The sequence below is a fragment of the Pinus tabuliformis genome, chromosome 4_2 (genome assembly GCF_031772625.1).
Source record: "Pinus tabuliformis cultivar Carrire ecotype Pingquan chromosome 4_2, CPIR1, whole genome shotgun sequence".
NCBI lineage: Eukaryota > Viridiplantae > Streptophyta > Pinopsida > Pinales > Pinaceae > Pinus > Pinus tabuliformis.
In genome coordinates this window covers 520,069,382-520,096,012 of record NC_142304.1, presented here as the reverse complement: position 1 = coordinate 520,096,012, position 26,631 = coordinate 520,069,382, and the positions used below count along the sequence as shown (strand labels likewise).

The following is a 26,631-nucleotide window of genomic DNA, read 5'->3' as shown; positions in this document are numbered from 1 at the left end:
GAGTGATGAGGCTCAACCATATATTGGCTCAACGTGTTAACTGCAAAACATATATCCGGATGGGAGTTCACCAAGAACATCAATGCTCCTATGAGTTGACGAAACTCAGAAGCATTTCCCAAAACAGGTCCGGCAACACTATCGCATAACTTCTTGAAATTAAGCTCCATCGGGGTAGTCATGGGCTTGCAGTCCACCATACCAAATCTCTCCAATATCTTCACCACGTATTTTCCTTGAGATAGGAAAATTTCCCCTGGCTTTTGCCAGACTTCCAGCCCTAGGAAATAGTGCATCAGTCCTAGGTCCTTCATCTCAAATTCGGAAGCCAACTCCCTCTTACATTTGTGAATGAGAGCGTCTGCACCTGTCAGAAAGAGGTCATCAACATACAACACCAATATGAGGGGCTTATCATCCTCAACTTTAAAGTAAAAGTTTGGATCAGCTATCAATCCTCTCATACCAAGCTCGGGGTGCTTGCTTCAGCCCATAGAGAGCTTTCTTCAACCTACATATGTGAGATTCCCGATTATGAATCTCAAACCCCTCGGGTTGTTCCACATAGACTTCCTCTTTAATCGAACCATGCAAGAACGCGGTCTTGACATCCATCTGATGTAGGTTCCATCCTTGCGAAGCAGCAAGGGCTATGATCGAGTGGATGGTGGTGTATCGGGAAACAGGTGCAAATATATCATCATAATCTACACCTTCCTTTTGAGAGAAGCCTCGAGTAACAAAGCGAGCCTTATACTTTTCAGCACTCCCATCGGCTCCATGCTTTATTTTGTAAAACCACTTCGAGGTGACAACAGTTTTGTCCTGGGGTCTGGGGACCACATCCCAGACATCATTCTTCATGATGGACTCGTATTCCTCATTCATAACATCCTTCCATACTTAATGCTTCACGGCTTCTTCGAACGATGAAGGCTCATTTTGAATGATGGTGCTCATAATGGTCAAGTATCCCTAATACCTGGTCAACTTCTTACTTTCACAGAAAGTCCCTCTGGGTGCAATATGTCCTTCAGCATCATCAAGTGTCCCCCTAAGCCATGAGGGCCTCTTCCTAGAAGAGGAAGGCTCTTGCGGAAGAGGATCAATGGGATCCATAGGTTCTTCCACATCGGGCATCGTCTCATCTTCCTTCTCATATGGCTTCCCGATGTCAGCTTCTTTAGTTATCCTTAGAATAGGAAGATTGTCTACATTGCTAAGAGCCATATCTTCGTCAAAGGTGACATCATGACTAATCTCGACTTCCCTTTGACCAGCCACATAGATTCTATAGCCCTTAGAATTTTCGCTATAGCCCACGAAGATTCCCTTCTTTCCAGATGCACCCAATTTGCTCCTTTTCTCTTTCAGCACATGAAAATATATGGGACTTCCAAAAATTCTAAAATGAGAGACATCAGGTTTCTTACCAGTGAACATCTCTTTGGGTGTCTTGGAATCCAATGCTTGATGAGGACATCAGTTTTGAACATATACAACAATATTCACAACTTCGGCCCATAGAAACTTCGGAAGCCTTTGATCATGGAGCATGGCACGAACAACTTCCACAATCGTATGATTCTTCCTTTCCGCCACACCATTCTGCTCAGGAGTGTATGGTGTTGTGGTCTCCCTCTTAATGCCAGCCTCTTTGCAAAAGTCATGGAACTCATTGGATTCATACTTGGTCCCATTATCAATCCTTAAGATCTTGATCCTCTTCTCGGTTTGATTCTTGATCAAGGCTTTGAAGTGACAGAACCAAGAGAACACTTCATCCTTCCTTTTCAAGAAGTATATCCAAGTCTTGCGAGAATAGTCATCTGTAAAAGTGAGATAATATAAATATCCTCCCAAAGAGTTCACGGGCATCATACCAGATATCTCGGAGTGAACCAACTACAATATGTGTGTAGACTTTCTATGGCTTGAGGGGAATGGTCCCCTTTTGAGCTTTCCTTCGACACATCCTGGACATACACCTTCATGCTCTACTTTGAACTCGGGCATCCCTATCACCATCTGTCTCACATCGGGTAGAGCCTTATAATGAAGGTGGGCAAACCTTCGGTGCCATAGTTCAGACTGTAGAGATGTGTCACAAGACATGACTCCCAACGAACTTCCTCCAACTTGATATAAAGAGTCAACCTGGAACCCAAGAGTGAAAGCATCTTTAAAATTCTTTTTCCAAACACGTACCTTGCCATCGATGAATGCCACCTTGTAGCCTTTGTCTTCCATTGCTAAAATGGACACCAGGTTCTTCTTGAGATCAGGTACATATAAGACTTCTTGCAAATGGATCATGTTACCCTGATTTAATTGAAGAGTAACATTCCCTACACCCTTTACGAGATAGGTGGAGTTGTCTCCAAGAATAATCTCCAAGTTTGTCTCCTTCTCTATCAAATTAGAGAGAACTTCCTTGTAACTAGTGAAGTTCCTTGAGGCACCACTATCAATAAGCCAATTGCCCAACGAGTCCGGAGGAGAGGTAGTGGAGAGGGCCGATATCAGATAATATTCATCTTGCTTATTGTTAACAACATTTGATTCATACCTGGAGTTCCTTGCTTTCTTGGAGGGTTGACCACTTCCTTGATTTCCGGCATTCCTCTTTCCTTTGCCATTGAACCTGCCATTCCTTTGATTGTGGTTGGAGTTGCCCTGGGAGTGATTTTGATCATCGTCATGAGATGTGTTCTTCCTATTTAGACACTCCCTCGCATAGTGGCCAAATTTATTGTAAGCAAAGCATCTTCCTTTCCTTCCAACCTTCGATCCGGGCTTTCCTTTGAAATGACCTTTAGACCCAGAATTATTTCTCCTTTTGGCATGAGAGGAGAAAGCAGTGGGTTTGCCTTTGCTTGAAGGTATTTCTTGCTCCACCATCCTTGTCTCTTCTTGAATGCATCTTGACATCAATTCTTCAAATCCAGAAATTCGATCATTGTTGAGAAGAGTGGTTCTAAATATATACCATTCGGATGGGAACCCTCCAAGGGTGGTGATAGTGAGTTCCTTGTCAGGAATGATTTCTCCAATCGATAGAATATCATTCTTGATCTCAGTGATCTTTAAGAAGTAGGATTGAATATCCTCGTCCTTGCCCTTCTTAATATACTTCAACTTATTTTTGAAGAACAAAACTTGATTTGCATCATTAACTTTAAATAAGCTTACCAATCTATCGTAGATCTCCTTGGAGGTGTTCAGCTCAGAAATGTAGGCCACCAAAAGCTTGTCAATAGAGTCTCAGATAATCTTCTTCGCTTGACTTCACGCTTAGTGTACTTGTTTCTTGTAGCAGCCGCTGCATTTTATGGAGGCTCCATAATTTTGCCTCTCACATAGTCCAACACTTCTTGCTCTTCCAATGTCAGATCAAGAGACATCTTCCATCCGTGATAGTCAGACTTCTCACGAAGCTTGTCTTCAACGGGGAAGTGTGACTTTTTCCAATTGTCTTCGATGATTTCCCTAGCTCTTGCTTGGGCTTTGTCTTTACTTCAACTCTGATACCATGTTAAATTTTGGTATGTTCTATGCTTAAGAGAAATTTTCTTCAAATTTTCTTATTAGCCCAATGTCAATTTCCAGAATAGCAATCACATCAACATGATAGTAAAATGCAGATAGAACATAAATGTAAACAGTAGAAGACAAGCCAAGACAAGAGACACAAGATGTGGTGCCAGCCAGGAACAAACCCCAATGCGGGGAAACCCTTGATCAGTTCTTCTTATATTCTTCAATAATTCAGCAGAGAGAGAGAGATAGTACAATATCACAAATCTATGATTTATAACAGCAGCAGCATAAATCAAATCAGCAAGGTCAAAGCTAGTCAAACAGCTCACCAATGACCTTAAGACATCTTAGGAGAACTCGGCCTCCAACAAGAAGTGTATCAGCCCAAAACAGTCAAAGAAGGATAGTCAAATCAGCAATGAATGCTACAGGAAACTGCAGCCAGCTCTAACCAGTCAACGTTGTCCTAAATCAGCTCTCCAAAAGTCAATGCAAGTTGTCCAGCACTTCGTCTAGCCTAGGAGAGGCTACCCATACAAAGTTGCAGTCAAGGAGGGTAAAACGTTGGTCAAAGCAGACCTAAATAACCCCAAACAAGATGGTTGTACCCTCCTGCGTCCTCACAATGATGCCCTAGAGATCTGCATCCTCCTTCCTTTGTATACCCAAGAGAAAAGGAAGAGATGAGAGGATGAGATGGATGAAATGAGACACAATGTCTCCTTCCTTTATATGCAACGTTGAGGTTAGTTGGGGGTGTGCAACACAACTTAACTTGCTAGCCGACCTTGACAAATTGTCAGGAAATACAAATAAATTCATATCTCCATGAATACATGTCGGAATCAGATGATCGTTAGATTAATCCTACACCTCTCGGTAAGAGGAATCCATGAAAAATATGAGTTGCCATAAATAAGATGACCCACATGGAGTTTGGCCCTAGTTGCCAATTTTAACATGATAGTCCCATGATCTCCACCTAGATCAAAAAGCTACTGGAAGCAAGTCCCTGGTTAAGAGGGAGCTTGGACAAGTTCGTAAATAAGAGGGAGCTTGGGTACATTCCTTTATAGGAATGGGTATATCCTCCCTACTTGAGAGGGAGAGATAGACACATCATTCTTGTCTTCACTTTGGGAAGAAAGAATGGAAGATTCGGTAAGCATCTGGCATCCGATACTCTTTGAGGATGAGGAGGGCATCCAAGATAAGAGAGTCGTAGAGGACCGATATTCTTTGAGGACTGGGTAGCCAAGATAAGAATAGTCTTGGAAAGACATACTCTGTGAACACCCAGGTGGGGCATGTTCCTTGAGAGACAATGATGATAGTGTCTATATGTCATTGGTCTCGCCAGCATTGTGCTCTAAGCTTATGGAGAGATTGAGTTGTTAGTCAAGGCCTTGCTATGTGACAATGTTGGATGATATGATGCTAAACAAATGGTTTTCCAATCCAACTCTTCTTATGAAAATTCTTCAAATTGAGAATGTCCAAGTACCTTGTATGGATTATGAATGCCTCCCTAGTTGAGAGGGAGTGTTGAAATATGTAACTAGGTTCAGTCATCATAATGACATATGTAATCATGATTTTATGCATTTAATGAAAAGAGAAAAATAAATTTATTATTGTTATTGTCATCATGATTTTACGTATTTAATGAAAAGAGAAAAATAAATTTATTATTGTTATTCTTGAGGCATGGGTTTCATGCTCAAGGAGAATTTATTTTTAGGTCAAGCTCCCATTGAGAACTTCTAGGTCATGTATGGAAGACCCATTTGGGCATGTTACATATTGTAAAGAAATTTTATTGGAGTCAAAACAGAGTCAAAAGACCCTCCAAGACCTCATCCAGTGCTAACAAGAAAGTCAGCCTATCTAGAAGGTGAAGTCGGCCTATTTGAGAGCTCAAGATAGACTATATAAAGGAATACTCAGCCTCATTCAAGACTCATTCACTCAAGCATCAAGAGAAGTTCAATCAAGATAGAGAAAGAAGCCTAATACCTAGCGAAGAAAGAAGAAGGAAGAGCGAAGCACTCTAGAACTCTTTTGGGCTATATTCCTCCAAGAGACCCAAAGTTTTTGGGCCAAAGAAAGCCTCTCTTGCAAGTTGAATTGATAAGAAGAAGATTCCATCTCAAGCGAAGGAGAAAGAAGACAAATTCAGCCATATTCTACCCACACGTGTGATCTAGGGTTTTGGTAGAAGAATTCACTGGGAAAGTCGAAGTTGCAGAAGAATCTGATGGACAAGTCAAAGTTGCAGAAGAGTCTGCTGGACAGGTCAAAGTTGCAGAAGAATCTACTGGACAAGTCAAAGTTGCAAGAGAATTTGCTAGAGGTCGAAATTGTAGGAGTTGCTAAGAAGGAAAGCTTGTCAAAGTACTTGGTCTTGGAGAGTCTTGGTCAAGGGTCATAGGTCTTGGAATTCATCAATTGAAGATTCTATAAGAAGAAAAATTCTTGTGGGTTTTCCTCTCAAGTGGAGAGGTTTTGACCCTGGCTAATCGCCTACATCTTGTGTCTTATTGTCTCTTTGTTCTTTATGGTTTGATAGTTGTTTGATGAAAAGAACATAATAATAATAATCAAAGCAAAAGAATCTAATCAATATAATCATAAGAAAAGGGACTTCACAAGCAGTTATCAAAGTACAAGAAATCACCTAACTTAGCTGCCCTAGATTTCTCAACAGTGCCTCCTCGTCCTAGCCTTCTTGCAACTCACCTCTAGTACTTACCAAGTTAAAGGAGTTGAGGGGAAGAGATCACCCTAGAATAGGCATTAACTAAAATCAACCAAGAACACATTTGGCACACAAGCACCACAACACATTTTGGAAGTCTTTTATTTGCATGCATTTGAAAGTTAGCATCTCATTGAATTCTTTCTCAAGTACATGCAATAGATTTAGAAAGCATTTTTACCATTTTTACTAAAAATCACTTTAGACCCACTCTTGTACTTTACTCATGCTCATTTGATCAAGTTTAAAGCTTTACATCATTGTTGTCTCTGAGCAATATTTCATTGTTAAAGTACAAGTAATTTTTATTTGCAAGTTCTCAATTTCATTTAAGTGCTTTCCCTTTCAAAATTGTGTCATCATTTTATGGTTTTGGTTTGATTCACTAACGTTTGTTTTGCAGCTTCCATTTCACTAATCTTGTTGTAGCTTGAAAATATCCTCCATTATTGCAAGTACTTCATTTAGCATATATTTATTTCCTTGCAAGATTTTATTTGGCACTAGTCTACTCACATTTCCTTGCAGGATATATATATTGTTGAATTATATTGGTTTACTCACATTTTGATGTTAATGCTCATGTTTACTTGTACTTGCTAAATTTTTCATTCATTGCTTCAAGTTACATCTCAATTTGTTGAATGGTTGATGTTTTAACTCATTTACTAATTATCTCCTAGACTTGTTAGTTTAACAAGTTTTCTTTAGAAATCTTCCTTAGGGTCCACCCTCCTTGGCTTTAGCTAGGAGAGAGCCTAAATGGAGAGAGTTGGGATTAGGTGACAGCCCCTTCTCTAAGCTTTGCCACCAAGGCCACACCTAGTGGGGTTGAAGATTTTTCCCAGATTAACTTAGGTGTGTAAGCGAGGCAGTGATAGGTTCCACATACAGGATTGCAGACCCATGACCACAGCCTAGTCACAAACTGGAGGAAGGTGGACGCTACTAGAGGTGAACCAGTAGATGCTACTCTCTATAGGCAGCTCATAGAGTTGTCGATGTATCTGGGGAACATATGACCAGACATTTGCTTCGTAGTCAACTAGTTAAGCCAATTTATGGTTGAGCCGACTAGAGTGCATTGGGTTACTGCCAAGCACGTGTTGAGGTATCTCAAAGGCTGTTAAAATTGGCAACTAGGGCCAAACTCCATGTGGGTCATCTTATTTATGGCAGCTGATATTTTTATTGGATCCCTCTCATCGAGAGGTGTAGGATTGATCTAAAGATCATCCAATTCCGACAAGTATTCATGGAGTTATGAATTTATTTGTGTTATAAGACATATTGTCAAGTCGGCCAGCATCTTATGTAGGCTCAGAAGCCCAATAGACATGTCTATTCATCATCTACATTTTAGTATAAATAGAAGAGGACTTGAAGTCATTTTGACACACACTCTTCATGTGATCTCCTCCTCTCCACGTCTTTGGGTTTTTGGTGAAGGAGAGACACTAAGAAGATACGTTGGGCTAAGTGTATAATGCCCTAGCTGCAGATGATGCCCTAGCTAATGCCCTAGCCACAATATGATGATCCAACGCAGTCATGAAGACTCATTTATACGCAGTCATGAAGACTATTTATACGCGGTCAATGAAGACTCATTTATACGCAGTCATGAAGACTCTTTATACGCAGTCAATGAAAACTCATTTATACGTAGTCATGAAGACTCTTTATACACAGTCAATAGAGACTCTATACGCAGTCATGAAGACTCATTTATACGCTGTCATGAAGACTCTTTATACGCAGTCAATAGAGACTCTATACGCAGTCATGAAGACTCATTTATACGCAGTCATGGAGACTCTTTATACGCAGACAATGGAGACTCTATATGCAGTCATGGAAACATTTATACACAGTCAATGGAGACACCTTATGCGCAGTCATGGAGACATTTATACGCATACAATTCAGACATCTTTGCAATGAGGTTTAGGATCTCGGATGCCTCTAAAATCTCAAGGAAAATTACAGTGAGTACAGTATAGAGAACTCGGATACTTCTGATGTTTTGAAGGGCAGTTACAAGATGGATGTCGGAAGTCTGTCCACTATATTTACGGCCTCCTCACTGTCTTGTTATAGTTTCAGCCTCCTCCCAGTCTCAGTGATCACAGTCATCACTGAAGCAACATTACAGTCTCGGCATACTTGTGAAGACGAGGGTCTTGAAGTGACACTCTTTGTCTCAAACTACTTTCTAGATACAGTCATAGTCCTGACATAATTATGATGAGAAGGATTCCAGTGATCCCACAGAAATGCACTCTGTCTCATGAACATGGTCATGACCTCGACATAGTGATCTCAGTCATAATGAAGAATGATAAGGATGAACAGTCTCAGATCATGATAACCTACAGTAAGGTGCAGGAATATGTAGAGACCACCTCTGTAGCAATCTCAAAGGGCAGCATGATGATGAATAGGGTTGCATGATGATGGAAGATGCAGCATAATGGGCATGTTAAGTAAGGAGCAGCATGATGATGAGAGCAGATGAGAGCAGCTCAGTCATCAAGGTCCAGCACTGTGATGGTACAGCATGGTGCTACACGGTAAGGTGCAGCAAATGGACGAAATGCAACACTACAATAGGTGAAGCAGTCACCTTGGAGAATCAGTTGAAGCAATATGTCTTCAACTGATCTCATGCAAATATCAAAAGTCAAAATGTTGACTTCTATTGTAAATGTACTATCTCTCCCTCTCCCTCTATGCTGAACTATTGAAGAACATAAAAGAAGAATTGATCAAGGGTTTCCCCACACTGGGGTTTGTCCCTGGCTAGCGCCACATCTTGTGCCCTCTTGTCTTGGCTTGTCTTTTGCGATTTATATTTATGTTCTATCTGCAGTTTACTTTAATGTTGATGTGATTGCTAATCTGGAAAAGGTATTGAGCTAACTATGAAAATTGAAATAAATTGCTCTAGCATAGAACATACCCAAAACTTAACATGGTATCAGAGCTGAGGTGAAGACAATGCCCAAGAAAAAGTGAAAGAGCAATCACCGAAGACAATTGGGAAAGGACAAAAGGATCAATGGGTTCCTCATCCCTCTTCAAATTCACCAAGGGTGAAGTGGAAGCAGAGAATATTATCAGAATGGCACAGCAGAAGTTTCTGATGGCCTACCTAAAGATCACTTCATTGAGAAGTTCGAATCTAAGGGTGGAAGGAAAGGCGGATGCCTTGGTTGCAATAAGTTCGGCCATTGTGCGAAGGAGTGTCTGAATGGCAGCGACACATCTCTTGATGAAGAGAACAATCATTCCAAGGACATCTTCAATGATCAAAGGAATGACTGGTAATGCAGGTCATCAAGGAAATGGTCGACTCTTCAAAGAAAGCAAGGAACCCCAGGTATGAAGAATCAAATGTTGTTTCTGATAAGATAAAGAAGCATTATCCTGTATTGGCCCTCTCCTTCAGATTCTTTGGGAATCTGGCTTACTGATTGTAGTGCTTCAAGGCACTTCATCAGATAGATGTGTGCACTCTCTAATTTGGTAGAGATGGAAAAAATCGTCGGATTATACTTGGAGCCGATGCCACCTATCTCGGAAAGGGTGTAGGGAATGTTATCCCTCAATTGAATGAGGGTAACTCAATTCATTTACAGAATCTCTTTTATGTACCTAATCGCAAGAAGAACCTGGTGTCCATTCCAGCAATGGAATTCAAAGGTTTCAAGGTGGCACTCATCGATGGAAAGGTACGTGTTTGAAAATAGAATTTTCAAAGATGTTTTTGAGTTCAGGGTTGTCCACTGGGGACCATGTCCATTGACACATAGCACCGAAGGTCTGTGAGTCAGATGGTGACAGGGATGCCTGAATTCAAAAAGAGCATGAAAGTACATGTCTGAGATGTACCAAAGAAAATCTTACAAGGGGACCATTCCCATCATGTAGTAGATCCACAGGTTTAGAACAACCCGAGGGGTTTGAGATTGATGATCAGGAATCTCACGTATGCAGGTGGAAGAAAGCCCTCTATGGCTTCAAGCAAAACTCCCCGGGTGTAGTATGAGAGGATTGATAGCTGTTACATGAAGCTGAGATTCACTAGGAGTGAAACTGATCCAAACCATTACCCGAAGGTTGTGGATGATAGACCTCTCATACCGGCACCCAATGAGGACGACCTATTTCTGACAGGTGCAAACCCTCTCATTTGCAAAAGTAAGAGGGAGTTGGATTCCGGATGCGGAATGATAAACTGCAAGCCTATGGCTGCCTCGTGGATCTTAACTTTCAAAAGTTATATGGTGGTGATGTCGGACCAGATTTGGGAAATACCTCTGAGTTTCATAAACTCATTCGCATTGATGTTCTTTGTGAACTTTCATCTGGACATATGTTTTGCAGTTAGCATGGTGAGCTCATATTTGATTGAGCCTCACTGGATTGATGCCTAGAATCTTCTGAGATATCTTCGGGGCACAATCTCTCATGGATTGGGATACACTGCCAAATTATTCGAATGTTGACTGGGCAAGTAGTGTGGAGGATCACTAGAGCACTTCTCAGTGCTGGTTCTCTTTGGATTCTACTTTGATATCATGGATGAGCAGGAAGCAGAATTCAATTGCTATAAGCACCGCCAAGACCAATACATAGCTACGAGTATGATCTCGTGTGAAGCTGCATTGCAGAAGCTCTTAAGTGAGTTGTTTGTACACATGATGAATACCACTGTGATTCTCTTATTAAGGAATCCCGTATTGCTCTAGCAAATAGACATCAGATACTGCCTTATCTGGGATATGGTAAGTCAATGAGCAAGGAGGCTCCATCACACTGAGATGATGTACAGGTCGCTACACTTTGTCAAAGCCCCAGGGAAAGATCAAATCTGTGATTTTCCCGAACGACTTGGAGTCGTCGAGAGACCCTTGTAAAAGGGTCCTGCATGTTGCAGACATTGAGCTCTGGGAGCTCTGGGGGCTTGGGGTTCTTACTAGAGCAACATACGACCACAGGGTGGCACGTGCTGAACAGGATGATTAGTTCTCCTGTGGGCTTGGATGATGTGTTCTCCATGGCGATTGTGGAACAGGATGATTCGTTCTCCTGTAGGCTAGGATGATTAGTTCTCCGTGGCATCCACTGGACAGGATGATTCGCTCTCCTGTGGACAGGATGATTCGCTCTCATGTGGACAAGATGATTAGTTCTCCTGTCGAGGCATCCTACCCATGAAGTTTGGGACTCATGGGAAGTACCTCTCATCTAATCAATGAGCAAGGAAATGAGGATAGGGACCATTGTAGTACCGATGGATGCATCGTTGTATCTACCGTACTCCCTACGCTAGGATGACCTTCATTGATCTGGGATCAATGATACTAGTCTGGGACCAGTGAGAGTGGTACACCCTCTGAAACTGACTTCGGGTCAGTAGAGGACTGGTCTGGGACCAGTGAAAGTGGTACACACTCTGTGACTGACTTCGGGTCAGTGGAGGATGGTATGATACATCCTCGATCACTTCTTCTTCTTCATAGTTCGAGCGGAGCTGAGTAGAGCAGAGCTGAGCTAAGCTGAGCTGAGCTGAGCTGAGTAGAGCTAAGCAGAGCTGAGCAGAGCAGAGCTAAGCAGAGCTGAGCAGAGCAGAGCTAAGCAGAGCACATCAAAGCAGAGCTGATCAGTGCAGGGCACTGATGGCAGAGATAATACAGTCGGACATATGGATCAACGGATGGAGTTCTCCCTAGTTGAGAGGGAGTGTTAAAATTGGCAACTAGGGCCAAACTCCATGTGGGTCATCTTATTTATGGCAGCTAATATTTTTATTGGATCCCTCTCATCGAGAGGTGTAGGATTGATCTAAAGATCATCCGATTCCGACAAGTATTCATGGAGTTATGAATTTATTTGTGTTATAAGACATATTGTCCAGTCGGCCAGCATCTTATGTAGGCTCAGAAGCCCAATAGACATGTCTATTCATCATCTACGTTTTAGTATAAATAGAAGTGGACTTGAAGTCATTTTGACACACACTCTTCATGTGATCTCTCCTCTCCACATCTTTGAGTTTTTGGTGAAGGAGAGACACTAAGAAGATACGTTGGGCTAAGTGTATAATGCCCTAGCTGCAGATGATGCCCCGGCTGCAGATGATGCCCTAGCTAATGCCCTAGCCACAGTATGATGATCCAACGCAGTCATGAAGACTCATTTATACGTAGTCATGAAGACTCTTTATGCGCAGTCAATGAAGACTCATTTATACGCAATCATGAAGACTCTTTATACGCAGACAATGAAGACTCATTTATACGCAGTCATGAAGACTCTTTATACGCAGTCAATAAAGACTCTATACGCAGTCATGAAGACTCATTTATACGCTGTCATGAAGACTCTTTATACGCAGTCAATAGAGACTCTATACGCAGTCATGAAGACTCATTTGTACGCAGACATGGAGACTCTTTATACGCAGACAATGGAGACTCTATACGCAGTCATGGAAACATTTATACACAGTCAATGGACACACCTTATGTGCAGTCATGGAGACATTTATACGCATACAATTCAAACATCTTTGCAATGAGGTTTAGGATCTCGGATGCCTCTGAAATCTCAAGGAAAATTACAGTGAGTATAGTATAGAGAACTCGGATACTGCTGATGTTTTGAAGGGCAGTTACAGGATGGATGTCAAAAGTCTGTCCACTATATTTATGGCCTCCTCACTGTCTTGTTATAGTTTCAGCCTCCTCCCAGTCTCGGTGATCACAGTCATCACTGAAGCAACATTACAGTCTCGGCATACTTGTGAAGACGAGGGTCTTGAAGTGACACTCTTTGTCTCAGACTACTTTCTAGATACAGTCATAGTCCCGACATAATTATGATGAGAAGGATTCCAATGGTCCCACAGAAATGCACTCTATCTCATGAACATGGTCATGACCTCGGCATAGTGATCTCAGTCATAATGAAGAATGATAAGGATGAACAGTCTCAGATCATGATAACCTATAGTAAGGTGCAGAATATGTAGAGACCACCTCTGTAGCAATCTCAAAGGGCAGCATGAGTTGCATGATGATGGAAGATGCAGCATAATCGGCAGCATGATGATGAGAGTATATGAGAGCAGCTCAGTCATCAAGGTCCAGCACTGTGATGGTACAGCATGGTGCTACAAGGTAAGGTGCAGCAAATGGACGAAATGCAACACTACAATAGGTGAAGCAGTCACCTTGGAGAATCAGTTGAAGCAATATGTCTTCAACTGATCTCATGCAAATATCAAAAGTCAAAATGTTGACTTCTATTGTAAATGTACTATCTCTCCCTCTCTTTCTCTGTTGAACTATTGAAGAACATAAAAGAATAATTGATCGAGGGTTTCCCCACATTGGGGTTTGTCCCTGGCTAGCGCCACATCTTGTGCCCTCTTGTCTTGGCTTGTCTTCTGCAATTTATATTTATGTTCTATCTGCAGTTTACTTTAATGCTGATGTGATTGCTAATCTGGAAAAGATATTGAGCTAACTGTGAAAATTGAAATAAATTGCTCTAGCATAGAACATACCCAAAACTTAACATGGTATCAGAGCTGAGGTGAAGACAATGCCCAAGCAAGAGTGAAAGAGCAATCACCGAAGACAATTGGGAAAGGACAAAAGGATCAATGGGTTCCTCATCCCTCTTCAAATTCACCGAGGGTGAAGTGGAAGCAGAGAATATTATCAGAATGGCACAGTAGAAGTTTCTGATGGCCTACCTAAAGATCACTTCATTGAGAAGTTCGAATCTAAGGGTGGAAGGAAAGGCGGATGCCTTGGTTGCAATAAGTTCGGCCATTGTGCGAAGGAGTGTCTGAATGGCAGTGACACATCTCTTGATGAAGATAACAATCATTCCAAGGACATCTTCAATGATCAAAGGAATGACTGGTAATGCAGGTCATCAAGGAAATGGTCGACTCTTCAAAGAAAGCAAGGAACCCCAGGTATGAAGAATCAAATGTTGTTTTTGATAAGATAAAGAAGCATTATCCTGTATTGGCCCTCTCCTTCAGATTCTTTGGGAATCTGGCTTACTGATTGTAGTGCTTCAAGGCACTTCATCAGATAGATGTGTGCACTCTCTAATTTGGTAGAGATGGAAACAATCGTGGGATTATACTTGGAGCCGATGCCAACTATCCCGGAAAGGGTGTAGGGAATGTTATCCCTCAATTGAATGAGGGTAACTCGATTCATTTACAGAATCTCTTTTATGTACCTGATCGCAAGAAGAACCTGGTGTCCATTCCAGCAATGGAAGTCAAAGGTTTCAAGGTGGCACTCATCGATGGAAAGGTACGTGTTTGAAAATAGAATTTTCAAAGATGTTTATGAGTTCAGGGTTGTCCACTAGGGACCATGTCCATTGACACATAGCACCGAAGGTCTGTGAGTCAGATGGTGACAGGGATGCCTGAATTCAAAAAGAGCATGAAAGTACATGTCTGAGATGTACCAAAGAAAATCTTACAAGGGGACCATTCCCATCATGTAGCAGATCCACAGGTTTGGAACAACCCGAGGGGTTTGAGATTGATGATCAGGAATCTCACGTATGCAGGTGGAAGAAAGCCCTCTATGGCTTCAAGCAAAACTCCCCGGGTGTAGTATGAGAGGATTGATATCTGTTACATGAAGCTGAGATTCACTAGGAGTGAAACTGATCCAAACCATTACCCAAAGGTTGTGGATGATAGACCTCTCATACCGGCACCCAATGAGGACGACCTATTTCTGACAGGTGCAAACCCTCTCATTTGCAGAAGTAAGAGGGAGTTGGATTCCGGATGCGGAATGATAAACTGCAAGCCTATGGCTGCCTCGTGGATCTCAACTTTCAAAAGTTATATGGTGGTGATGTAAGACCAGATTTGGGAAATACCTCTGAGTTCCATAAACTCATTCGCGTTGATGTTATTTGTGAACTTTCATCCGGACATATGTTTTGCAGTTAGCATGGTGAGCTCATATTTGATTGAGCCTCACTAGATTGATGCCTAGAATCTTCTAAGATATCTTCGGGGCACAATCTCTCATGGATTGGGATACACTGCCAAATTATTCGAATGCTAACTGGGCAGGTAGTGTGGAAGATTCTGTAGTTTACCTTAATGCTGATGTGATTGCTAATCTGGAAAAGATATTGAGCTAACTGTGAAAATTGAAATAAATTGCTCTAGCATAGCACATACCCAAAACTTAACAGAGGCACAGCAGATTATGGATTGTACATGCAAGTTGATGGAGTAAGTCTTCACGGATTCACAGATGCGGATTGGGCAAGGGGTTCAGTACACAAGAAGCGCACTTCAGGTTGTGCTTTCAGTGTTGGATTAATAGTTGTTCCCTGGTTCAGCAAGAAGCAGAGATCAGTGGCATTGAGCTCAACTAAGGCCTAGTACATGGATGCCATCTTGGCAACTTATGTGGCTATTTGGTTGAGGAAGCTGCTTGTTGGGTTGTTCAATGAGAGGCTAGAGCCCATGGTCATAAACTATGATAATCAGAGTTGCATCAAGCTCTTTGAAAATCCAATATTTCATGACCTCTCCAAGTACAATCAGATCCGGTACCACCATATCAAAGATTGGGTTCAGAGGGGTACAGTCATACTCCAGTATGTGCCTACAGAGGAACAGACAGGAGATATCTTAACCAAGGCATTGGCAAGAGGCAGATTCGTCTACTTCAAAGATAAACTGGGTGTATAGAACACCTTCCTCTCTAAGAGGGAGTGTTAATTGAAGTAGAGATGGAAGGGTTTTGCTAAATTTAGAAGTGCACTAAATTTGGCAGAGGGACCCACAAGTGAAACTAAGGCACAGTTTTACTTTTTCTTAATTTTGACTTGGGAAAATTCTAATTTTCCTATAGCCAAAAATAGAATCGATCTCAGTCATCCATTCAGTTTTAATCTCAGTCGTTCGTGGAAGATGGAAGGCCAAGTCGACTTTATAAGGAGAGAAAGGGCACAGACTTAGCATATTATTATGCACTAGAGATTTGTGTGTTCAGCTCAGCGAAGAAGGGTTTCTAGTTCAATGCATTAGGGTAGAGAGAGAGGCCGAATAGCCTCAATGAATACTTCAACCAGCGTGCATCTCTTCCAAGGTCGAGTTAGCCTGCACAGAAGGGGCCAAATTAGCTAGAAGAACGCATATCAATGTGTTGATAGTCAGCGAATTGAAGGGGAATTTTTCCAATATTTGTAATCAATTTCTAAGATTTCTTTACTGAGCAGAATAATAAAACACACAAGTTGGCAGGTTTTCCACAGTTGGGGTTTACTAGGTAATTTCTAATGTATTGTTTATTGTGTGCTTGTTTCTTCATGAATTTATTTTCCGGTGCTATTATTTGTTAGAATACTCAACATATTTAATAAAAGTGTTTGGAGTTCAGTTTTCAATTTCTTCATCACATAATTTTTTATTAAATTAGTAAATGGGTATTAGAAACTAACAGAGGGTGGCTCAACCACCAATCATAATAGTAACTAGTAACTTAGCAACACAACCAAACTTGAACCTCAGTGAAATTAGCAACGAAGACCTTACAGTGAACTCTGCCTTGAAACAATTTGTTCAAACCAATCGAGCTAACTCACTAGGCTAAGAAAAGTTGAAATGCATTGGGGTGATCTTTGATCCACTTCTCTGTACACATGTCACAAAATCATTAATATATAATATATAAGATAAAATTAAATAAGATAAATTTATTAATGTCCAACAAATGACCACAAAAGTAGGTCAATCGGACTAAAGGATGCATCTAGCGTGAATATAATGTGGGAGTGTATATTATATAATGAAAGAAAGAAACATACAAGAAATTCTAGCCTAGACCAAAAAATATAGCGTATATCACAGTATCATAGGTGTAGTCATATAAAGTGAGGAGTCTCCAAGGTAAGAGTTGGACAGCTCAATACTATTCAAAAAGGGGACAAAGAAATATATGAAGATGAGGCCAATGAGGTCAAGATCTCCTGGATCTGATGACCGATGGCAAGGGGTATGACAGGGATCACCCTAGTTCACTATTGGAGTCCGGAGTATCATAGGGGGATTCGACTATGTGACCCTTGGAGGAATGTCAGAGCGAGGAAGCTCAGTTCTCCTATCATCCAAGGTTGAAGGAAAGAAACTCTAAATAAATATTTGACTACTCCGTTGGGGCTGGGAGAGAATTCGATGAGAAATAAGTGCACCGCTCTATGTGGATATGACCATGCGTTTGACCACTACCTCAAGTTGACCCTATGGCTCCAGGAAAATCCCTCACGAGAACTGAACCTTTCCCACTAATGAAAAAATCCTCGCACCTCACCAATGGATCCAACCCCTTTGGGCAGCAAATGGAAGACAAGGATGTGGGATTTGATCCACTAATTTGTGTACAAGTCACGAGACCATTTAACATAATATTTTTGGGTGCAACCACATGTGTGACCAATACCTCGAGTTCACCCAATGGCTCTAGCAGTCCTCATGGTAATCGAACTTTTCCCACTAGTGAAAAGCTCCTTACTCCTCCCCAATGAATTCCAACCCCTTTGGGCTTCTTACTCTTATACTATATATGGTATAATGTAATAAACAATATAAAACTCCATTCATATTTGCAGCTAATATTCATGTTTTGGTGATTTCAAATCCTTTTCATGTGTAGTCATGAACTCTCTAATGAAAATAACAATTCTCAGGTCTGACTTGTATATCCTTAGACTCAAGTCACTTGTGAACCTAAATACCACTAAAGAGCATTTAATTCTTCAATTTCACATCACACTCAAAACTATGCAATTTTCAAAAGCAAATGTCGTTAAAAAAATGATGACAATTTTATTTTCCCAACAAAAGAAATCAACACTTATCACCCTTGATATAGCAAAGAAGTAACATACCACGAAACTAGAAAGTCGAGGAGTTCTGTATGACTCTCAATATACTCCAAACAACAGTTGCTAGATCCAAACTTCTGCCTCAGCAAGGTGGACCAAATATGTACCAGATCCTTTCTCCCCTAATATACAGAAAACGATCAGTGAATTAGTTCCTGATTTACATTCAATGATTGCTTTGAAAGAAAGAGGAAGATTCGGGGAAACTTACCTCCCATCCAAGAATGGGTAACTTCTGAACAAGCAATTCCAAAAGATCTTCCTTGCAAGCTTCTATTGCTAGCTGCTGTATCTGTTCTGAGTTTGGTTCAGTCTCATTTTCACCTAAAAGCATTTGCCTCATCGCCAACAAATTTTTGTCCACTTCCTCTAAAGCCTGGCATGATTATTCACGAAGATAAATTGAAGGTACTTATTATATGACAAGCAAAGTCAACACAAATGCTCGCAAATGAACTTAATCATGGTTGTTAAAACCTTCCGAATGGAAGATGTACGAACTTAAGTAGTGTTTAAATTGAAGCTACATAATTGTTTGATATATGATGATTGCCAGCAACACAATTCTTGAACATAACAAAATTTATGACAATAAAAACTTGGTAAGCAATGAAATCGCTAAAATGAAAAGTAAGAGTCAACTCATTAATTCAATCTAGTATCAAATCATGACTTCACTGTTATCCGTCACAAGAAAACATCATTGCAGAAAGCAAAATACTGGAGTTTCACCTGGCACAAGCTCACAAAAGCCATATCAAGAAAAATTAGAAACAACCTGTTTTCTTCTTATTATTGATTTACTGCATATTAATGAAAATGTGGCTTTAAAAAACATCTTTGCTGCCAACAGAGCCTCAGTTTGGTGGTGAGATTGATGGAGTCCTAATCTGTCCACCAAGGTTCCGCTTCAGTTGTGGTCCGCCCAATTTAAAAAGCATGTCTAGGAAAGGAATGAGGCCCAGTGCAAGTCCTGGGTGATTTTGGTAGAACAGTCACCCCTCAAACCTGACACCTAACACAAAGGAAGTTTGCATTTTGCAGTGCAGCCCCCCCACCAAGGAGCATGTTTGTCAAAGAAACTTCCCAAAAAGGCATCTTTGCCATCAGCTCTATGTTGTGAAGGTTGCAACATTACTCTAATTGGTAGTCGTGATCTTAGTCCTGTAGGCTGTAACTAATACGAAGTTAGAACAGTGAACTTGCAAGCTTGAAGCAGTTTGGCCAATTCTAAATTCCAATAACGATGGCTCATTCAATATGCAAGTCCAGATAGATTGGCATTTTTAGTGGCAAAGGATGATGACCAACTCCATCCAAGAAATCCCTCAGATCACTAGTAGGTCATCAAATTGGGCCAAAAGACTGTTTGAAAAGGACCAAGCATGTTACAGACTGTGAAAACAGGATAAAACAGTAAAAGCCAAATCCAACAAACCCCATGAAAAACATGCACGTAAGCATTTGAATTCATTGTGGCATCCCCAGAGACCACTGCCAGCCCAGAAGGCAAAGAAGCCAGTCAAAAGGCTGGGAACTACTATGTGGAGCCCCTTAACCAAGCAAGGACACATTCATATCGCCTGTTAGGAAGCCTTGTTTAAGATCAAGCAGGAGAATAAGTTCGGCAGCGAGATTAATCAGACATCCAAATTATGTATAAAAAGAGCATAGAGTGTCTCCTTTAACATTAATCATTTATGTACTCCTCAAACTTTCTTCATTAGCAACTCCATATGTATTGATGATTTCTACTGTTTACTTTGTTAAAGGAGATTGACATACTTTGTTTTGGATTTTATAATAATTGATTAGAATTTAAACCTGCCAGATCCTCTCAAAATGTCAAAAGTTAGTGTTGTTAAAAGCGCAATTTTATCGCGCTTTTTTCACCAGACCGCATAAAACGTGCGTTTTATCCCAAAAAATCGCGGGTTTTTTTTTATAGCGATTTTTCCGAAAAAATCGCGATTTAAACGGAAAAAAGCGCCGAGGGCGCGGGCAGCGGGCTTTTAATAAGGAAAAATGAATTTTTTTAAGTCATTTCTGACTGTCGCCGCGCGGAGGAGGAGGAGAAGAGCTGAAGGAGAAGAGCTGAAGGGTTTGGGTCGACTTTGGGAGCGAATCCAAGTGTTTTTAGGAGAAATCCAAGACAAGATCACCAATTTGTCCATAAAAACGGTATGTAGATTAATTTTATTTTGTTTTGCTTCTTTAAAAACTTTGTTTTTCATTGTTTTTAAAGAATTTTTTGTAATTTTTCATTGATTTGGGATGGGTAATTTGTTATGACTATGAGAACCAATTTTTTATTTTTTTTTCATTTTTTTTAAACATTGTTTATGTTTTTTGAATTTTCATTGTTTTTTGGCATTTGCCATTGGCATTTGGTTGGGTAACTTGGGTTTGGAAATTGGGATTTTGAAAATAATTAACTTGTAATTTTGTAAATGCTAAATTGTAATTTGTATTATGTAATCCTAAATTCCTATTTCCTAATCCTTATTTTTCCATAGGTTTGCAAATTCAAAATTCAAAAACAAACATGCCAAGGAAATTGGATCCTTTCTGGGAATATGGTGAACCTAAAGCTCCGAATGATAGACAAAACTTGAATTGCAAGTTGTGTGGAAAGGAGATAAGCGGGGGGGTGTACAGGTTGAAGTACCACCTTGCACAAATCCCTGGACATGATGTGGGGCCCTGTATAAATACAAATCCTGAACTTATCCAAAGAGCCATGAGAGCATTGGGAGAATTAGAGCACACTAGAGAGGCCAAAGAAGAACTCAAAAGGCAACTAAGAAGGTCAGCTGAAGGAAGTGGACCAAGTGGCACTGGTTCTACTGCAGCGTCAGTCAATCCGGTAGCTGCATCATCATTTTTTGTTCCTCGAACCACACCTGGTTCACAACCAACTATCGGTTCAATGCTAAAAAGAACTGAAAAAGAACAAGCTGATAGGTTGATGGCAAAATTTCTCCTCTGGAGTGATATTCCTTTCAGCATTGTAAGGAATAATCCATTTTTCCAACCTGCTGTTGATGCTATTGCCAGTGTTGGCCCGGGGTACAAAATCCCTTCTTATCATGATTTCAGAGGCCGGATTCTTGAAGAGGAAAAGCGTGACTGCACCCAAAGATTGGAGGATTTTAGGGCATCATGGGCACAAACAGGATGCACTGTTATGTCAGATGGTTGGACTGACCAAAAGGGGAGAACCCTTATAAACTTCTTGGTTAGTTGTCCCAAGGGGACTATGTTTATCAAATCTATTGATGCAACTCATCAAATCAAAGATGCAAGAACTTTATGTGATTTGCTGGATGTGTTTATTTTGGAGGTGGGTGCAGAAAATGTTGTCCAAGTCATAACGGACAATGCTGCAAATTATGTTGCTGCTGGTAGAATGCTTATGGACAGGCATCCTACTTTATTTTGGACACCTTGTGCTGCCCATTGTATTGATTTGATGTTAGAGGACATAGGGAAAATTCCCTTTGTCAAAGATATTGTTGACTCATCAAAAAGCATCACAAAATTTATATATAATCATACATCTGTGCTTAGCTTGATGAGAAGATTCACCAACAACAAAGAGTTGGTGCGCCCCGCCATTACACGGTTTGCGACGAGTTTCATATCTCTTCAATCCCTTTTGTATTCTATGTGGGATTTGAAGAGAATGTTTCTTTCAGAGGAGTGGCGTGCTTCGTCAATGAGCCGCAAACCAGAAGGAGAGGCGGTATGCAGACTAGTTTCATACCAGGAAGACTTCTGGGCGGGAGTGCAGGAGGTGTGCGCCGTTACTGAACCTTTGGTAAAGGTTCTTCGGTTGGTTGATGGTGAGAAGCCCGCAATGGGCTATTTGTATGAAGCCATGGACAAGGCCAAAGAAGCCATTCGGTCCTACTATGATGATAAGGGAGATGATGGGTTTCAGAAACAACTCCTTCTATGGGAAGTGATTGATGAGCGATGGAACAACACACTCCATCGTCCCATTCATGCTGCTGGGCTTTTCCTGAACCCTGCATTTTCTTATGCATGTGGGTTTGATTTTGATGCTGAGGTCGTGGAAGGATTATTAACCTGTGTCCAGAAGATGGTGAGATCTCCAGAACAACGTATAGAGATCTCTAGACAAATTGAGACATATAAGATGTCAGGTGGCACATTTGGCTTTGAGATGGCTGTCACTGATAGGACGATTAAAATGCCAGGTATTTTTTAGTTTGTACTTTGTAACTTTGTTTCAAATTTCATTGTCTCTTCAAATTCCATTTTTTTCTTATGTTTATTTAAAATTTTATTTGTAATTTTGTTGTAGACGCATGGTGGAAGATGTATGGTGGCAGAGTACCCCTTTTGCAAAAGCTTGCCGTACGCATCCTCAGCCAAACATGCAGCTCCTCAGGATGTGAGCGCAATTGGAGTGTATTTGAAAAAATACACAACAAGAAGCGCAATAGGTTAACACTTAAACATTTAAAATATTGCAAATTTCCAAATAAATTTTTGAATTCATTAAAGTTTTAAACAATATTTTTTTTATAATATTAATTATTAATTATTATTTCATGAACTTTGTACAGGTTGGAGTCTCATAGACTTAATGACATGGTCTATGTCTACTACAATCTTCGATTGTGGGTGAGGCAACTAGAGAGGACACCTGATATGGAAGCCATCTCATTGGATGGGATTGACACCACTGCTGAATGGAGGGTTGAGACCGAGAGGCCTCTCATGGATCCCACTGATGATTGGTTAGTGCAGGATGAGGGGGAGGAGGAGGGGGAGGAGGAGGAGGAGCAGGAGCAGGAGCAGGAGTAGGAGGAGGAGCAGGTGGAGGAGGAGGAGCAGGAGGAGGAGGTGACACCGCCTACCCGGGCTACCACTACCACCAGTAGAGGACGTGGTCTCCGTCTACCTCAGCCTCCTGTAGCTGCTACTACTAGTTCTTCAGCTTCTAGAGCACGTCAGACTCCACTACCATTTCCACCAGCACAGGCACCAGCTTCTACATCTAGAGGGAAAGAGAACGCTGTGCCATTTTCTCGCAAGAAGGGCAGAGGAAATCAATAGGATTAGACTTTCATTTTATTGTATATGACATTATGACATGATGAGATACATTATCATATTTTTTGTTGATATTTTGAGGCTGAGTTGGGACTCAGGACTTACTATTCAGGACATGATTCAATGTTATGTGTGATTTTAGCGCTAGAAATGATATTAAACATCTTATATATTAGTTTTTTTATCATATTTATGTGTCAATGTATTTATTTTATGTTGTAGATGGTTTAGATATTAAAAAAATTGAAAAAAAATGAATATTTTTGTGCCAAACGCTTTTTTCCCGCTTTTGCCGATTTTTTCCGCTTTATTCCCGGCGCCGATTTAATCCCGCTCGCGCTTTTAACAACATTGGTCAAAACCCATCCCAGAGGAAATTGACCCTTGATAGAGCATCATTTAATTGTATCCAGTGGAAATTGAAGGCCAAGTAAGTAAATTTATTATTATTAAAAACCAACTGATGACCGCGAAAGTAGGTCAATGGGACTGAAGAAGAGTACAGTCAGCATGACTACAATGTGGGAGTGCAAGTGTATCAAGCACTATAAGGAATGTCGCAATCAAATCATGTTTTCAATGTGTAGAGAAAAAGTCAAGCAACTTATTGGAGAATAACAATGAAAGCTCCAAAACCTCCCAATGCTACCATGAGTGTTCATGGGTTAGCTGTTGATTTGGGGTAGCATCAGATGTGCTCTAGCCACGAAATTTGGTGGAGAAGTTGGGGCACATAAGATCTCCAATACCCAGAAAGGGTTTGGGCAGATTCTAAACAGATTAGGAGATATTAAAATAATTAATATTTTTAATGGAGTCCCTAAGTCTAAACGTAGGGAAAATAAAATATTAATGTTTATTAATATGAATCTGTGTTAGAATGGTCCGAAAGACATGGATCAAGCTAGATCATATCTTAGCCATTGATTAGGGACTTAATCTCAGTCGTTGAGATGTCAACAGAAAAAGTATAAGAGGAGGCTTGAGGGACACTTGGAGAACACACTGAGGGAGACCAGTCAGTTCAATTTCTGGAGTGAGGGTTTGCTGAGAAATTGAACCAGTGGTCTGGAGAGCAGTTAGGAGGCAGCAAGTACGGAACAAAGAGATGGGAGATCAGCACAAAAGAGGTAGACGCAGAGCCAGAGGAAGCCACGCAGAGGCAGCGGAGACTGCGCAGAGCCAGAAGGGCCTGCGTCATCCACGCAGAGACTGCGCAGAGCCAGAAGGGCCTGCGTCATCCACGCAGACGCTGCAAGAGTGACGCAGAGGGTTTCAGGTTGTAGCAGATGTCAGTAGGGCCTACGTTGGGTTTAGAAAAGTGCTGGAAGTTTGTCTATATGTGGGTAAGCCAGTTTGGCACCCTGTTGTACAAGAAAATTGCTGAATAATAAAATCCTCCCCTGCTGCATCAGTTTTCCCACATTGGGTTTTTCCAGGGACATTAGTCCAAAATAACTGTGTCAATGTATGCATATGTTTGTTTCTATATTACGGTGTGATATCTGCAGCAGTATTTATTTTAATGTTTGTTGAAGTAATTTCATGAATAACTTATGATGAAATAAGTTGGAAAAGTAAATCAGTTGCTACAATGATAGAATTTTCACATGGTATCAAAGCAAGTAATCAGAGACAGAAAGGGAAAATCAGTTATGGGTCGAGACCACGATGCAAAGGCATCCACCTCAGGGGACTCACGCAGATTTTCAGAATATTGCACAAGAGAGAGAGATTTCGATTTCTCTATGTTGGCTTCCAGGTTGGAGGAAGAAGTGACGTGCATGACTAGTGTTGCATCATCAGAAGTATGTTATATAAATAGTGGAGACTCGTGGCATATGACGGGAATCAGGGAATGTTTCTCAGAATATCGAGAAGAAAAGATGAACTTTCAGATCACCATGGGGACCAAGGCAAAGTGTACTCCAGTAGGAAAGGGTACCATAGTTTTTCAGACAGAATCGAGAGAACGGTTTCATGCCACAAATGTGCTGCATGCGCCAGGATTGGAGATGAACTTACTTTCTGTGTCACAATTACAAGGCAAGGGCTATGACGTCTACTTCAACAAGGAAAAGGTATACATCAAACACCTGAGCTGGAAAAAGAAAGTGCAAATCAGGATCAAAAGTAATCGGTTGTACAGATTACAACTAGAATCTCCAATGGCACTAATAGGCAGTCATGGGGACAAAGACTTGAACGAACTATGGCACAGGAAGATGGGTCACTTGCACCATGGAGCTCTGAGAATTCTCAGGAGCACTGTAACAGGAGTTCCGGATCTGAGTATGGAACGAGATGATGTATGCAGAGGATGTGCTCTAGGAAAGTATGCCAAGCCAGCATTTCCTAGGAGCAACCACAAGGCCAAGAGTGTACTAGGATTGATACACTCAAATATCTACGGACCTATGTCAGTCAAAGCTCTCAGCGGTGCCGAGTATTTCCTTACCTTCATTGATGACCACTCGAGGAAAACTTGGATCTATTTTCTGAAAACCAAGGATGAGGTTTTCTGTCGATTCAAAGAGTTCAAGGCTCTAGTGGAGAATCTGATAGGTAAGAAAATAAAAGTCTTGCGCTCAGATAATGGTGGAGAATATGTCGATAAGGACTTCACTGATTATTGCGCTAAGGAGGGCATCAGAAGAGAGTGGACAGCTCCCTACAATCCAGAGCCTAATGGGGTGGCAGAAAGGAAATACAGGACTATTGTAGAAGCAGCTAGGGCCATGTTGTTTGATCAGGATATGCCAAAATTCCTGTGGGCAGAAGCATGCAACACAGCTATCTACGTTCAGAATAGGACTCCTCATCAAGCATTGGGCAAGATTACTCCAGAGAAGGTCTTCACTGGAAAGACACCTGAAGTCTGTCATTTTAGGATATATGGGAGTTTGGCATATTGTCGCATACCCGAAGAAAAGAGGAAGAAGTTGGATCAGACTGCAGAAAAGGGGTATCTGGCAAGATATAGCGAGAACGCTAAGGCATACAGGATCTATCTTCCAAGGAGCAGGAAGGTAGTAGTATGACGAGATGTAAAGTTCATGGAGGACAGAGCTTTCAGAAGATCTCGCAAAATGCCTTCCAAGTAGCAGTCAAAAGAGGATCCGTTGGTCATGCCTCTTCAGCCAACGGAAGTGAAGAATCCTTCCTCAGATCAGGAAGATTCTCCAGACGAGGAAGAGGAGCGAACAAAAGCACCTGTTGGCAGAGAAAGAACCAGCAGGGAACTTCGTCAAATCCTGCGTGATGCAAAGAACTTCATCGGAGAGCCAAGG

General features: G+C 41.1%; 1 protein-coding gene across 4 annotated transcripts in view; it reads right to left on the bottom strand.

Annotated features, from left to right (window-relative positions):
* Window positions 1-26,631, bottom strand: part of LOC149170270 (Mo25 family protein) — a 279,598-nt gene that overhangs the window by 205,718 nt on the left and 47,249 nt on the right. For all 4 annotated transcript variants that reach the window (XR_016259858.1, XR_016259859.1, XR_016259860.1 and 1 more), the window contains exons 2-3: window positions 18,468-18,632; window positions 18,260-18,378 (exon numbers count right to left, since the gene is read on the bottom strand). Coding sequence is in view for 1 of the 4 variants with exons in the window: in XM_089428974.1 (XP_089285100.1) it covers window positions 18,260-18,378; window positions 18,468-18,632 (284 nt within the window). In the remaining 3 variants the exon portion in view is untranslated. The remainder of the gene's footprint in view (window positions 1-18,259; window positions 18,379-18,467; window positions 18,633-26,631) is intronic.